Below are 17,446 nucleotides of genomic sequence, written 5' to 3'. Positions count from 1 at the left end.
CAGATGAACTCATTATGTTGCATGTTTAATTAATTCATCACACTCTAAATGGAACAAGTTCCAAGAGCATTACTTTGTGGAACAGATTATTCTACACACAATGTGTTCTGCTTCCATACTGCATACATTTAAAAATGCTAAAAATGTTGTTGGTCATTCAGTTATTCCATGCATACTGTGATTTTTTAGATACTGTTCACGGTACACATATTACATTACCACAAAACAATAAAATAAATATTATTAGTATGGTAGTATGATATTCCGAACTCAGCCACTGTCTAAAAGTAAAATACTGTAAAGGCCAGGTTGCACCAAAATATGCTTATTTCATACAGGTGAAACTCGAAAAATTAGAATATCGTGCAAAAGTTCATTAATTTCAGTAATTCAACTTAAAAGGTGAAACTAATATATTATATAGACTCATTACAAGCAAAGTAAGATATTTCAAGCCTTTATTTGATATAATTTTGATGATTATGGCTTACAGCTTATGAAAACCCCAAATTCAGAATCTCTGAAAATTAGAATATTGTGAAAAGGTTCAGTATTGTAGGCTCAAAGTGTCACACTCTAATCAGCTAAACACCTGCAAAGGGTTCCTGAGCCTTTAAATGGTCTCTCAGTCTGGTTCAGTTGAATTCACAATCATGGGGAAGACTGCTGACCTGACAGTTGTGCAGAAAACCATCATTGACACCCTCCACAAGGAGGGAAAGCCTCAAAAGGTAATTGCAAAAGAAGTTGGATGTTCTCAAAGTGCTGTATCAAAGCACATTAATAGAAAGTTAAGTGGAAGGGAAAAGTGTGGAAGAAAAAGGTGCACAAGCAGCAGGGATGACCGTAGCCTGGAGAGGATTGTCAGGAAAAGGCCATTCATATGTGTGGGGGGCTTCACAAGGAGTGGACTGAGGCTGGAGTTACTGCATCAAGAGCCACCACACACAGACGGGTCCTGGACATGGGCTTCAAATGTCAAACGTCTTACCTGGGCTAAAGAAAAAAGAACTGGTCTGTTGCTCAGTGGTCCAAAGTCCTCTTTTCTGATGAGAGCAAATTTTGCATCTCATTTGGAAACCAAGGTCCCAGAGTCTGGAGGAAGAATGGAGAGGCACACAATCCAAGATGCTTGAAGTCCAGTGTGAAGTTTCCACAGTCTGTGTTGGTTTGGGGAGCCATGTCATCGGCTGGTGTTGGTCCACTGTGCTTTATTAAGTCCAGAGTCAACGCAGCCATCTACCGGGACATTTTAGAGCACTTCATGCTTCCTTCAGCAGACAAGCTTTATGGAGATGCTGACTTCATTTTCCAGCAGGACTTGGCACCTGCCCACACTGCCAAAAGTACCAAAACCTGGTTCAATGACCATGGTATTACTGTGATTGATTGGCCAGCAAACTCGCCTGACCTGAACCCCATAGAGAATCTATGGGGCATTGCCAAGAGAAAGATGAGAGACATGAGACCAAACAATGCAGAAGAGCTGAAGGCCGCTATTGAAGCATCTTGGTCTTCCATAACACCTCAGCAGTGCCACAGGCTGATAGCATCCATGCCACGCGCATTGAGGCAGTAATTAATGCAAAAGAGGCCCAAACCAAGTACTGAGTACATATGCATGATTATACATTTCAGAGGGCCGACATTTCTGTATTTAAAATCCTTTTTTTATTGATTTCATGTAATATTCTAATTTTCTGAGATTCTGAATTTGGGGTTTTCATAAGCTGTAAGCCATAATCATAAAAATTATATCAAATAAAGGCTTGAAATATCTTACTTTGCTTGTAATGAATCTATATAATATATTAGTTTCACCTTTTAAGTTGAATTACTGAAATTAATGAACTTTTGCACAATATTCAAATTTTTCGAGTTTCACCTGTACCATTATACAAGCAGAAAATATGTAGGCACTTCATATGTGATATCTGTGAAATATCACACATTTCAGAGAGCTGTAAATACACACCAAACCCTGCAACTAGTCTCCATGGAAACAACCGTTCCAGTTCCTTCCTTCTGCAGCAGTCAGACCTGTCAATCAGAAGTCATGTTTGGCTTGCACATCCCCCACGGTGCAACATTCAACCCCCAAGAGCATTGCCTCCAATCGAAATCACTTGCACAAACAACTCACAAGCAGTTGTTTGTGCAAGTTGACACTCTATGTCAGCCAGGCCTATACTGTAAGTGTACGTGGGGTAAATAACCACCAGAAGTGCATGGATTGATAAACAACTTTGTTAATATTTGTAACTCAACTAACCGAAAATCAGAAGAAACACGAATGCATTAAAGATATAGTTCACCCCCCAAAAAAGTATTTTAAAAGTCTCCTCATTTCATTCCAAAACTAGGCCTATACGACTTTCTTTTGTGGAAAACTAAAGCTGAATTTTTGAAAAATGTCCAGGCAAAATGACAAAAAGCTCATGCCCATGATCCATGATCCGGTCGCAGTGAATAACAGCTCACTTGAAAGGAAGGCTATTAGTGAAAATGACTTGTTCCATACACAAAGCCATCATATGGCTTCAGAAGCCTTGCATCATACATCATGAGTCAAAAGGACCACTTCATTATACTTTTATGGAGCCTTTTTTTATTTTGGAGATTAAAGAACTGGCCAGGATTTTCCTCAGAAATTGTTCTTTTGTGTTCCATGAAGTCATATGGGTTTAAAACAACAAGATCGTGACCACAAGTATAACAGAATTTAATTTTGAGGTCAACTTAACCTTAAATCAAAGTATCTGGTGTGTAATTGATGAACACTTTTCTGTGATCAGTGCATGGCCCCTCCAGCAGCACTTTTTTTTACAGATCTTAATATAGTAAAGTTAACAGCACCAAGGGAGCAGTAAACAGACCTCAGTGTCCCAGAGGCAGTGAAAAACATCAGCACTAGCACTACAGCTCAGACAAATGGGACTCCATGGAGGTCCTGAACTCTGTCGGAATGTCATAAAGGCACTCAAACCTTGAAGGAACGCACAACAGTTGTAATACACATACATTTGTCAATGGCAGCGCACTGTGGGTAATATTAGAGCCCAAATATAAAGTTTCTTTCGTTCGGATATGTTGTTTTTGGGAAGGAAGCCAACAGGAAAAAAAAGACAATGATGAAATATCTGCAGAGCTGCACTAGGTTTATTTGTTATCAGAAATTGATTGTCAGATAGTTGGAATGAGTTTGAGTAAAATAAAGGAAAGTTCTGCTGGAGAAAGCTCAGCTGGCAAACAGATTCACACGCAAACACTCCAACACATGGTCTGAGGTCTGGAAAAAATTACTCCAATTCTGCTACTAACAGCACATGTAACTTTTAAAACTGTGTGTGTATGGGTGCTTGTGTGAGTGTACTCTGTGAGCGTACATACTTTGCTATATTTTGGGACAAAATTGTTACCAAAAGTAATCTCAATGTGGCAATACCTCTCTTTGGAAACATTCAGAGAAGTCCTCATTAGGAAAATCCTTATGGAAATTCTTTCTGTGGTTGGGATTAGGTTAGGGTCAGTCTACATTTATTATAATTAGCTTTACATGAAAACTATAGACATGCATGTTATTTCCCTATTTATAAAAGTAAACGTGTGTGTGCAAACAAACACTACAGTACGAATAAGTGCAAAGCTCCTGATATTAATTGATCAATTATTCTTGTCATGTGAACTGTGATCTTGCTTAAAGAAAACTAAAATAGAAATGATGCATTCACACTATTTCAAACTACTTAGCTTTTGCATTTGGGTGCATCCAAGCTGACATACGGGCAAGATTGTGCCAAAGCACACAGAGATCTCAGATACTCTGTAAGCTTCCACACGCACACTCCTGGAATAATGGGCCCAACCTGCCAACTGCAGATTTTAGTTTTGGGTAGGTCTGCACTCAAATGTTGCCCTGACGCATGATCTAACTGTTCATTAGATGTAATGTACTCCTGTAAGAGTTTAAAGCAAATGTTCTCAATGTGCTGAGTTTCCCATTTGAGAACATTTAGAATAGTTTACAACATAATAGAGACATTAAATACTTGAGGAGGATGGCAGAGACCTTTGATGCTGATCCGTGCTTAAAAGAAACACCAGCAAAGCGGAATGTGTTTTGGACATTTAGATACTAGTGGGGGGTTTGTATATTTCAAGCCTGTTATTATTCAGACAAGAGAGGACATTGGTATAATGAATATAACTTGAGCTGGAATCTAACTCGCATCGCCCATAAAAGTGTTCGCAAAGTTCAAAAAGGCCAAAAACAAACTCTGTATCATTTATCCGAACTGACCCTCTTCTCCTGCTTTCTCCTGCTCTTCAATGAGCTGGCTCTTCATGTTGATCTCGGCTCGCAGCAAGGTCAACTCCATCTCATACTCCTGCGTGGTGCTGCGCAGGCGCTCCAATTCGGCACGCAGGCGGCACAGTTCCTCCTGCAGCAGGGCGATATCGTTCTCCCTCTCGGCTGCGGCTTCCTCCGCCGCCTGCTGCAGCTCCTGCACCTCCTCCTGCGCTGCACGCAGCTCCTCCTGTGCCTCCCACAGCTCGCTGGCCTTCTCCTCCTCCAGGCTGACTATCTCCTCTTGTACTGAGTGCAGCTGGGCTACAAGTTAGAAGCAAGGACAAAACATTGTGGATGATTACTTTAGCCAACTGAATAGATTTTTCTACTGAAAAATTTGGTAAACCCTTGGTGGTTAAATGGCACAGTGATGTATTGGATGGTAATACCACTGTACCTTGATATTTATCATGGTACTGAATGTGTACTATGTTCATATATAATGGTATTTACAAAAAATACCATGGTAGTACATGGTACATGTCCAAAACATGCCATTACCATGAACCAAGTCCAAGAAATAATACCGGAGTAATACAATGGCACTTTCTGATACTTTTATGCAAGTGAAATCTATACTTTATTAAAGTGACTGGGAAATAAGTGAGATTAATACAACTCTTTAATGTATTGCTATTGTTGCCTAAACAACTTCCTGATAAGTTAAAAATACAAAGTTGCTGCCATGCTAAGGGCACAAAGAAGGCTAGTTAAAAGACAGAAAGTGTTTTGTGGATTATCTTATGAGAGACTTAAGCAATAAATGTATAAACAGACACACAGGTGACACGAGGGCCGATTTGCCTCGATTTGTGTTTATATAATGAATTTGTTGTGTATGAATATCTAAGTAACTTTTCCTTTTTTCACCTAATGAAAAATGTTGATGTATTTGTGCATACATTTCTGTAAGCTTGTTAGCTGTCAAATAACTCCATGTAAGATAAGAGTATATACATAAAAAAGCGAGTCAGTGAGGACTTTTGAAGTGAAAAAGTGCAGCCCTTCATTTCACATCTCATTACAGGACTCACTCAGCTCAGCCAGCTGTCAAGAGGCAAAAGACTGTCACAACTTCTCACAGTTTTACTCCACAGGGGCTTTTCTGGAAAACTATCATCAGTCTCACTCTAGCAAGACTGTAATACGGACTGTAAAACGCTCTACAGCTGGTATAGACTGTGATTAAACTGAAGAATCAGTTTCTCTATTATGCAACTGTATGAATATGATTCTGTGAGCTATTAAATGTGTAATTAACATTTCTAATTCCATTCCTCATGATTGTACTGCAACATCCAATGCAGCTCTGTAAATGCTGGTTTACTTTGCATCACAGAAATAACAATTCCAGCCTTTCTGCTTTTCCCATAGCCATCAAATTATCCTAGTCCTCTCTACTTCCATTCAGGAAGCCTATATGCTAGCTAGTAACCAGTCTGCATGTCTCTAATTTGAGAAAATCTTCATCATAATAAGCAAATAACAGCGAGTTTGATCAAATACAACATGCCTTTGTGAAACTGTTTAAATGTGACGTGCAGCAAACAATAAAATAATAACATATTTAATCATGTGTATTAATAAAGACAATGTTTTCCATGTTTAATTCAGCACAGAGGTTTGAATATGTAAATGCTCACTTAAAATCAAAGACAGAATGTTTATTCATTAGTGTTGGACACAGCTGTTATTGAAAATGTCAAATGTAATAAGACAGCTGCTTGGTGGGTCTTTAGTAAAAAAAAAAATATATATATATATATTTAATTTTTTTATTTATTTTTTCTGTATCTGTGTGTATCTGTGTACTGTTATACCTTGAAGTCTCTGGATCTGTCTTGTAAAACTCTCTGCCTGGTGAGCGCTTGCCAGTCGTTCTTCCTCCAGAAGACCTGTAGAGCAAAAAAGGATGTAAAATAAAAGATTTATTGAAGATTGACAATGTTAGCATCTGAGAGGACATTACAATATTAACAAGGTAAGAATGTTTGTGCATTTCTGAGCATAGATAAAGACATTGTCATCGACTTAAACAACTTAAAGGAATTGTTCACCAAAAATGAACATTTTCTCATCATTTACTCACCCTCATGCCATCCCAGATGTGTATGACTTTCTTCAGCCGACAACAAAGATTTTTAGAAGAATACTTCAGTTCTGTAGGTCCTCACAGTGCAAGTGAATGGTGATCAGATTTTTGTTAAAGTTAAAGTGGAGATTTAGAGTAAAAAATAATTAAATATTATGTTTCTCACCCACACCCATCATACTGCATCTGAAGATATTTATTTAAACACTGGAGTCTTATGGATTACTTTTATGTTTCTTTTATGTGATTTTTGGAGCAATAAATGTCTGATCACCATTCACTTGCATTGTATGGACCTACAGAGCTAAAATATTCTTCTAAAAATCTTGTATGTGTTCTCCTGAAGAAAGAAAGTCAAGCACATCTGGGGTGGCATGAGGGTGAGTAAATGGGTGAACTGTACCTTTAAACATCTTGGGGGCAGTTCGGATAGAACGTATTATTGCATTAAAATAGCAAGAGACCAGGCAACGAATAGAACAGGATGCAGGTGACAAAACGTTTAACTGCACTCTAGCGCATTGGTTAAACATGTCCGGCTAGTGCAAGTTTACATGGAAAAACAATAAAAAAAACAGCACAGATGGACGCAAACATGTTTAGTCATCTTTGGCTTGCTTACTAGGGAATTTGTGAAGCACAATTATTTGAAAAGCTACATTGGAACATGTATGTATATGTATTGGGACAAACTCTATACTAATAAACAGAATTTTAAATTAATTGAAATTTCTTTAGGTTACTGTGTGTGATGGTCTGAGTGACTTAGGGAAAAGCAGAACAGGTGGTCTGTATGACAGTAACAGCTAAGCATGCTCAGAGTGTACTCCCCTGTGATGTCACACCCTAAAAAAAGTCCCACGTAGCTGTCCTTTGTAATAAATGAAGCACACAAACATAGTTATACACACCCTGAAGCTCGTTGCAGCTCTCCTCGTGTCGTTGCGACACCTCTCTGGTCTCCTCCAGTTCCAAAAGCAGCTGAACCATCTGCAATCTCAGAACCTCAAGTTCATCTTCCTCATCTGTTCCTTTCTGTTCCTCACTGTCTCCCTCCTCTGCTTTTGCCTCTTTCTTCTCACGTTCATCCTCCTGGCCCTTCTCTCCATTTCCCACCTCCACATCCTTTTGCTCTCTCTCCTCATTCTCCTCCAGTGACACTCGCTGTTTAGCCGTCATCTCGCCGTCCATGTCCGGCCGCTCCGCTTTCAGGTCGCACACATCATCTGAGATAGAAAGACAGAGATCAACGTTACAGATAAACATGTTAATTCAGCTTATTACATGACTCTCTGCAATCATTGATTTGGATTGGATGATATTTTGACAAATCAAATTAAATAATTGTGTTATACCTTTGGGTCCTTTTTTAGGCTTTATAGTGAGACATAATCCTCTGACATTATATTGAAAAGACAGACCAAGATTTATATAAAAAAAAAAAAATCTATTTTTGTGCTCCTCAGATAGAAAGAGAGGGTTTGGAACGAAATGAGGGCAAGTCAATTATGACAGCATTTTCATTCCTTTATATTTCTCTTGATCTCATATTTGCATTCTTCACTTGGAAAGGAAGATGTGCAGCTCTGCATGTCACACACCCCCATACCCAACCTCCACCTGTCGTCCCTTATGGCAAACATGATCTCTCCTCCTCCTATCCAATGAATTTCTATATACAAATGCATGAATGAAAGAATTATTTTAGATTTTATATAAAATATGTGCACTTTGACTAAGTCAATTTTTATGTGATTTTAACCAGGGACTGCTTTTATGGTGCTTTTATTATTATTATTATTATTATTATTATTATTATTATTATTATTATTTTGTCCTCTTTGGAGCTTGATGGCCTCTGGTCACTGTATGCTCTCATTGAATGGAAATGAGCAGCATGAACATCCCTCTAAAATTGTTCTTTTGAGTTCCACAGAAGAAAGAAAGGCATAAGGGCTTGGAATGACACACTGACAACTGAAAATGACAACTTACTTACTGAATACAGTATATGTACAAATATATACAATATATTGCACATATATAGTTAGAAAGTTTTAGTATATAAAATGATTTATATAGTATAAATAAAGTTAAAGGAATATGCCAGGTTCAATACAAGTTAGACTCAATCAACAGCATTTGTGGCATAATGAAAAAAAAGTTACAATGAAGTGAATGAGGACAAGAAAAAAAGGGTTTCAAGCTGTAAAGTTGTTTTAAAAAATTGTTGTCATCATGGCAAAGAAAATTTGGAAACAACTTTTCACAGAAAAGGTTAGAATTTTATCACATTTAAATCATATTAACACACAAATTGTTTACATCTTGTGGCTATAATTTTGAAAGAATTAGTATTTTAACGTTTACAGATTGGCCCCATTTACTTCTATTGTAAGTGCCTCACTGTAACCAAGAAAAGGTGGGACAGGTTGAAATTAATTTTTGTGGTAATCAATATTATTCCTGTAATGAACTGGCCATGGAAAATGTGTTAGGATACATGTGCAGGAAGTTTATTAATAAAACTCAAGCAAACAATCCAAATCAGCAGGCAGATAAATCCAGACAGACAGTCCAACCAGGCAAACAATACAGAGGGTAATCCAAAAAGCAGTAAATCCAGAAAAAACAGGCAATGTTCATAGCATGAATCAATAAATAATGGCAATGAAAAACCGCTCAGTAAGGCAGGGTAAACTGGCAATACTTTGCAATGTGACAGTGGAGTAGGCATGGTTTAAATATGGTGGCAAACAGGAAATGAGTGTAGAAGGAATAGAAGGAATGGTTAGAAGGAATGGCTAATACTCGGGTGAGGGCTCCCTCTGTTGGTGGGATAAATGAGAGGCGGCCTCATTCATTACAATTCCACAAACGTTGTAGTTTGAGCTTAACTGGTGTTGAACACGGAATATTCCTCCAAAGGGGTCATGAGATGCCTTTTTTTATTATTTTAATATGTTCCTTGAGCTTCACTTATAATATTAGTAAAGTTTTTTTTAGCATAAAAGAAAAGAGTCTATTATTATATTTGTAAAACATGATTATTTTCCATCCTCATTTTGACCATCTGTCAGACACACTCTGTTTTGGTGCTGCTTCTCCTTTCTAATCTAATTGGCTCTTGATTTTTGACTGACCTGTTCTCTCTTTGCCATCTCACATCTCACCACTACTACGCAAAGTGGTAATGAAAATTAGGCAATGATGTGTTGCAAATTTCTTCCACAGTGTGTGACATCACAATGTGGAGGAAGTAGAGAACAAGTCATTTTGGCAGCTTGGTTTCAACAAATGCTCTTTTTTGAGGAGGAAGTTTTGAGTTTTGAAACTTACACTTTGAAACTTGTTTTTATAGTACAATGACCACATATGTGTTAAAAGATCGAGGGAAATTTAATTCCTCATATCATGACCCCTTTAAGACAGATTAGGAGATCCCTGCATGTGTGTAGATCAATTATATTTACTTTCCAGCTGTATCTTGAATAATGCAGCTGAATCAAAGATGTCTATAATAATCACAAGGCAAATCTAAATGGAATAATTATCTTTTCACACATATATTTTTCCTATAAGCCCTATCATGTGTAATAACATTGGCATGAACCTCTTGCTCGGTCAAACTTAGAGTGATCAGACTTCCACTCATCAAAACACAGGAGACAGTCGGCCATTCCAGACCTGACTAGACGATTCACCTCTCTGATCCTCTTACATCAGATGCCTGTGTGGGATTAACAGAATCTGTCGGTGCACAAAATAAATTCTTGCCAGCTATTCCTCTTCCTCCTCCATCCATCCATCCAACCATCCATCTCTCTCTCTCTCTCTCTCTCTCTCTCTCTCTCTCTCTCTCTCTGTCTTCTTTACTTCCTCTTTCTCTTCCTTTCATTTGTAAACTCTCTATATATCTCTCCTCCTGAATGATATTTTCTGTATATCCCACAGTAATGAGCCCTGTGCTCTATTATTGATCATGCTTTGCAGATTAAAGTCTTTCAAACATCTATCAAATAATAATGAACCAGTGGGATAACACACACACACACACACACACACACACACACACACACACACACATGTTGTGTTTCTATGTTTTATGGGGACTTTCCATAGACATAATGGTTTTTATACTGTACAAACTTTATATTCTATCCCCTAAACCTAACCCTACCCCTAAACCTAACCCTCACAGAAAACATTCTGCATTTTTACATTTTCAAAAAACATAATTTAGTATGATTTATAAGCTGTTTTCCTCATGGGGACCGACAAAATATCCCCACAAGGTCAAAAATTTTGGGTTTTACTATCCTTATGGGGACATTTGGTCCCCACAAAGTGATAAATACACGCTCACACACACACACACACACACACACACACACACACACACACACACACACACACACACACACACACACACACACACACACACACACACACACACACACACACACACACACACACACACACACACACACACACACACACACACACACACACACACAGGCTTGAAGCAGTTATACAGATAGGGTCTTGAACTAACTGGATTACTGGCAGATTTGATAGCACCCAATCAGCTTTATCCAATGAATCTGAGCTATGATTTATTCTGTGGGGATGGATAATTACTCTAACACATACACAAAGAAATCGGTATCCATCCCTGGATGGGCAACATGTGCCTCAATCATTAAACCTCCCTCATGACGAATAAGACTCTCAAGGCCAAATAGTTACACAACATGAACCTTCTTGAGATTTTAAATGAATTTACCAGTTAAAAGTACATTTTGTTGAAGTTTAGGAGTACATTAGCATATAAATGTCCTCAAAGCTCATGGGCTACAAATGGCCTCAGTGACATGGACTTCAAGCCACAAAACTCAAATTTGGATTTCATGGGGTCTTTAAAATCGCATTAAATGCCAAAACACATGTAAACCAAAACTTGTAAACTTGTACTCACTAGTAAAACAACACCACACACTATGTGTCCATGCCTGACAGAACAGGGGCCTCACTTCCGGTTTAACCCAGATTCATGTTATTTTTGTTTGTGTATGTCCATTCTTCATGGAAATAGCCCAAGAATAGGCCTCTTTGTTTGTTATTTAGAACATACACAGACAAAATTGTTTGAGTCTCTTCCTCATTTGGTTTACAGATAACAATGTGATGATGGAATGTGCTGTTAGAACAAATAAACAAATAAATAAAAGTGTGAATATGAGAAATGGTTTTAAACTGGGGCATAATGCAGACTATAATATCAGTATATTTACTTGACAATTAATTTGCAAATGAGCACTTGGCGCTTTGGAAATAACAATCAAAATGAAACAAATTTAAGATAGTAAAATTATATTACATTTCAGACCATGTCAGGGCCATATTTAATCTTAATTTTGTGAGTGTCAATAACCGCATATCATGGTTATGACACACAGATAGACACACAAATATAGTTCTTGTCCCTCTCTTGAGTTCTCATGAGCTCAGATGATTAATATAATTCCGGTCACAAGTTTGGCTTTGGGATTGGCTTTGGGAAAAGCTAGTGCAATTTCTCAACATGACAAACACAGCATCAATCAAATAATGTCATCACGTGTCCCACTACTTCGTGTATACACCAAGGGTCTTCAACAGGGGGTCCATGACCGTCTAGGGGGTTCACGGCAGTATTGCATGAAATCTGCCTCACATTTTTGGAGGAATAATGAAAATAAAATGTGGTCAACAAAAATACAATATTAAGATAACTTCAACAAAAGTTAAGATGCTTCAGCAAATTGTAATGTACTTTAATCGTATAAGCAAAGAATTTCACTGTATACATCAATATGATTATCCTAATGGCTTTGCAATGGAAGGATCATGAAGTATGAAAAAGGAAACAAATATATCACTAAATGCATGTTATAATAGGACAGGCCTAAATTGCAACATTCTTAAAGGAATTTTCCAGATTTAATACAAGTTGAGCTTAATCGACAGCATTAGTGGCTTAATATTGATTACCACAAAAATATATTTCTACTTGACCCTTGTTACAATGAGGCACTTACAATGGAAGTCAATGGGGCCAATCCGTTAGTGTTACAATACTGTTTCAAAAGAATAGCAACAAAACAAACAATATACGCATTAACATGAGTTTAGTGTGAGAAAATCACATACTATCTGCTGACTACTAAATTACTAGGATAACAGGGTTTACGGTGTTACGTCGTCTTGGCAACGAAGTTGCAAAATTGGAAATTACATTACATAAAACAGGTTTATTAAGTGATTTTATCACTCTAAAATCATAACAACACATTCATGTTAACACATTAATAAATTCATGTTATTGTTTTACTGATTGGTCCCATACACTTCCACTGTAAGTGCCTCACTGCAACCAGATATTAGCTTTTTTTTTTTTTTTTTTTTTTTAAGAAAAGGAGTGGCAAGTCAAAATGAGTTTTTGCGGAAATCTATATCGTCACAAATGCTGTTGATTTGCCTAAACTTGTATTGAACCCGGACTATTCCTTTAACATTTATACAATATTTGGTCCATGCTCCATTTCTCTATATCCACCAAGGGGTCCTTGGTCTAAAAAGGTTTAAGACCTCACTACATGCATGCATATTTGTACACCAACACACATCTGCCCGAGTCTGGCTTAAATCCAGATGGTGACATTAGTTTCCTATTTATAACTCTGTTCTCATTCCCATTACTAGCCCTGAGTAACACAATACTGACCATAACCTTACCACAGAAATCTTTCAACATGACTTTTCAGGCTTTGGTCTCAGGCTACACATCTAATCCAATAAAATAACATTTATGTACTCACCCTCATGTCGTTCCAAACCTGTATCACATGAAATGTTAAAATGATAGGATAGCATAAAGTATAGGGAATGAAATCCGCAGTCACCATTCAATTTCAGTGAACAGGATAAAAAAACACTTCCTAGATTCACAACAAGTGCAGTTTACTAGAGCAGTGAACTCATTGTCCTCGCAAAGCTGTGACAGCTTGCGTCCACCATTCGATGGATTTAGACTTTCTTTTCGGATTGGCTAATTTGGGGAGTTTGTTTTTTTACATCTTTCTGCTCGTCGGTAACACTTGGTGCCTCTCGGTTCTATCCGGTGGCTGGTGTTAGCCGCACTGATAGTTAGCGGTTTCCCCCTAAGTTTATTATCTAACTGTAGGTTTTTTTTTTGTTATACACTGGGCCTTATGGTGCAATCCGACAGCTAGTTACAAATCAATATTGGATAGTGTGTCATCAACCCAACATTCACAGTCCATTATCACTACTTGTAGCCTGTAAACAGTGTCCAAATGTGCTTCTCCCCGACGATGGACACAATGTTTGACCGCCTTGTTTGGGTATTCAACATCTGAGAGATACTCTCACTGACTCGTGTCTGGATTGCAGTCTTTTACAATGTCAGAAGGACGGATCAGTCTCGCTGAATTGGATCCTAATTCGACAGTTAAACACACAGAGCTGGAGTTAGCCACACCTGCTGACACAGAAACGCTGTGCTTCGGCGGTGACAGACACCCCCCCGCCCCAACTAAGAAAAAGGATAATGCTTAAAGCAGCCATGTGGAGGATCCTTCACTTTCCAAGACGGTGATTGTTCTCTCTTCAAAGATGGCAGAGCTAAAACATCATCTCCAGTCGCTTCAATCTGTGATACCTGTTCGCCTGCAACAGTGACACAAGAAGAAGAGGACATTTCAAATCCATGAAACGAGGAGGAATCTCTTGACTCCTCGTTCTACTCTACAAGTGCTTCAAACTCCCATTTTCATGAGCATGTGAAATTGAAAGATGATGTCATGGCAGATGGCTCTAGTGGGGATTCTGTTCAATCATCAGGTAATGCCCCAACATCTTCAGATAACTTACTGAACGTACTCCAGATGGCTGTTTTTCGTCTGGGACTTGATAGACCATCTGCCCCATCCGCCACATCCAATGTCCTTTTTTGACAGTCATACACAACAAATACCTTTGCCATGCCACCATGTCAAGACTTTGTGGTGGAATTTGAGTGTCCTTGCAAGTCCAGGTGCACCTAATTGGCGATTGAAGATGGCCCATAAGTTTGCTTCCATGGCTGAAGGGAATTCCATCTGGGTGGGTCATGCAGCCTTGGCTGTGTCTCCTGATGAGGATCTTTAGGGTAATGTGCATTGCCCTAGTGCACAATGTGGACACACAGATGCACTTTTTAAAAAGGTCTATGAGACTACAGCCTACAAAATACAGTCTGTCAGTTGCTACTTGCTACCTCCACTACTACGACAGTGAATATCGATCCCTCCATTTCACTGTTTCTCGTGAAATGAAAAACGTCTCTTTTGGAGATGGGCCATGTGACTCACAAGCTGGTTGCGTTTACCACTACACTCCTAACAGCTCGCCGCCAAGTGTGGCTTACCCATGTAAAATGCTAAGGGAGCTTCCACTTGTTCCTGGGAGCCTCTTTGTTCCAAAAATCCTGGAACTACTAGAAAAAATTGTTAAGTTGTCTGAAGCTACTCTTCAGCTGACACAGGTACCAGCAAACTCCTACTTTTCCCTTTCGAATGTTGTCCACAACTTTTGTTCTGCAGTCTGTGATGAGGGAAGATTGGTTTGAGAGTGTCGATCTCTAGGACGCATTGTTTCACGTTCATACTGCTGTTCATCACAGGAAGTTTTGGCGTTTCAGCTTTCAAAATCAGACCTTCCAGTTCAAGGTCCTCCAGTTTGGACTGTCCATCGCTCTTCGTGTCTTCACAAGATGCATGAATGCAGCACTGTCTTCCATATGGTCAAGAGGAATGCAAATTTTGCCTTATTTGGACGACTGGCTGCTTTGTACCCCCACAAATTGACAGGCGATGTGTGACTCCAGAATGCTTCTGGAACATGTGCAGAGATTGGGCCTCTCTGTGAACAAGTCAAAGAGCTGTCTGGTCCCAAAACATTCAACTCTCTCTCTCTCTCCTCCACTGTCGCTCCACGTTGGCCTTTTCCCTCTCTTTAAAATTTTACTGGTGGGGGAGTACTGCACTTTACAGGGAGTAGCCCCCTATTTTTTTATTATTGTTTCCCTCCCCCTGTCCCCTCCCAGATTCAGGAAGGCGGGGATGACATGCCGGCAGACGGGGCATAAAGGCACGCCCTCCCCCAGGGAAAGAGGGGGGTGTACGTCATGCCAGGGGCTCCCCGGCCTGAGAGAACGAGGGAGGATTGTGAGAAGGCGGAGGGCGGGCCGGGTTGCGATTTTACACACCCGGCCCCTTATCAGGCTAATCAAGCCTCCGAGAGGGATAAAGGCTGACTGTGGACGGTGGTACGACAGAGAGCGAGCGTTTACGGGCAGCTATCCATCCTATGTGTGTGTTTGTGTCTTTTGGTTTATTTCTTATTAAACTATTATTTATTATCGCCTCCTTTCCATTGAACTGCTTTACAATATGTAACTAGCGTTTTGGTGGGTTCGGTCACGTTCACACTAACACACCACATACACAAGCACACACACACACACACACACACACACACACACACACAATACAGTACACACAGACACACAACAGGTACCGTTCCAACATGGTCTCATGAGAATTCATATGTATTCTTAAGTAAAGTTTGGTTCTACAGTAAACAGTAAAAATTAACAAATATATTTATAATCGATTCATGTATTCAAATATATTTTTGATGGATTCATCAATATTTTATTTTTATTTTAGGTTTCTAAAGCTGTATTTAAGTAAAAATATTTATGTTTTAGGTGCTTTCAAATGTCCTTATTGTACGTTTTAGAGTCTATCCAAACGTACATGTAAATGTTACAAATATTAACAAAAAAATAACTATGTATATTAATGAGATCAGGCTGGAGGTACTAATACTGAGCCCACTGGCTCTCACTGCCCTTAAAGGGATAGTTCACTCAATAAAAAAATATTCTGTCATCATTTACTCACTCTCACACTATTATTTCCCATAAAATGAACGTGAATGGGGACAAGAGCTGTCAAGCTTCAGACAAATTACAAAAAATTATGAATAAAAGTACCATAAAATTAGTCATTGAAATGCTTTTCCTAGTTTTATGTGAGGAAGAGATCAATTTTTAAATTGCTTCTGAAAATCTTGCCCTCTGTAAACTAGATTTTTTTCCATTTCCATTCCAGAAGTAAAATTTCAAAGCTATAGTATGGCTTCAGAAGACTTGAAAAATAGTGCACAAGTTGCATGGATTACTTTTAAGTATTTTTATATTCTTTTGTGGAGCTTGACAGCATCTGTCCCATTACATTTTGTATTATAGAATATAGCCAGTATGGCAAAATCCATTACAATCTCTACAAAACATGCATTAAACAAAGATATTACTGGTACATCTGGTTGTAAGTACAGATGGTTGGTTGTGTTTCAGGAATATCAATGTATGTATTCTCATAACACTCCAATTATATATTTATGGCTGCTCTTCTCTCCTCTATTGTTACACTGCTAATTAGTTTTCAGTAAGCGATGACATAGACGTAACCACAGCAACAGAATATCTAATCAGACATTGATATATTCATAATGAGTGACTAAAAAGGAGAAAGAGATTGTAAAACCCACAAAAAACAAAACAAATACAAAATGAAAACAAAACAGATATCCATTCTCTCTGTTGGTCCTGTCTCTTCATTATCTAAGCTTTTGCCTGCTGTGATGCAGAGCAATCCAGTCTAAAAGACTGCAGATTTCTCACACTTTGACACACATCACTGACGATTACACACACTGAGAATACTGTAAGACTAGCCTCATGTACACAAAGGTCACCCTGACTGTGTCCTTCTCAGTGGTATTCATTTCTCCATACACACAGAGTACAACATTCAAATCAAGCCTTTTTAGAATATTAGAGATTAAATAACTGTGCCTTAAAGTCATACTGAAAAAAAACAATTCGTAATAAT

General features: G+C 38.5%; 1 protein-coding gene across 2 annotated transcripts in view; it reads right to left on the bottom strand.

Annotated features, from left to right (window-relative positions):
* The window catches only part of LOC127638682 (coiled-coil domain-containing protein 136), a 37,002-nt gene that overhangs the window by 10,557 nt on the left and 8,999 nt on the right, over positions 1–17,446 (bottom strand). For both annotated transcript variants that reach the window (XR_007969891.1, XM_052120316.1), the window contains exons 3-5: positions 7,355–7,669; positions 6,172–6,246; positions 4,301–4,612 (exon numbers count right to left, since the gene is read on the bottom strand). Coding sequence is in view for 1 of the 2 variants with exons in the window: in XM_052120316.1 (XP_051976276.1) it covers positions 4,301–4,612; positions 6,172–6,246; positions 7,355–7,669 (702 nt within the window). In the remaining variant the exon portion in view is untranslated. The remainder of the gene's footprint in view (positions 1–4,300; positions 4,613–6,171; positions 6,247–7,354; positions 7,670–17,446) is intronic.

This window comes from Xyrauchen texanus, chromosome 47 (assembly GCF_025860055.1).
Source record: "Xyrauchen texanus isolate HMW12.3.18 chromosome 47, RBS_HiC_50CHRs, whole genome shotgun sequence".
Taxonomy (NCBI): domain Eukaryota; kingdom Metazoa; phylum Chordata; class Actinopteri; order Cypriniformes; family Catostomidae; genus Xyrauchen; species Xyrauchen texanus.
The sequence above is the reverse complement of the archived record's forward strand: the minus strand, read 5'-3'. Positions and strand labels throughout refer to the sequence as shown.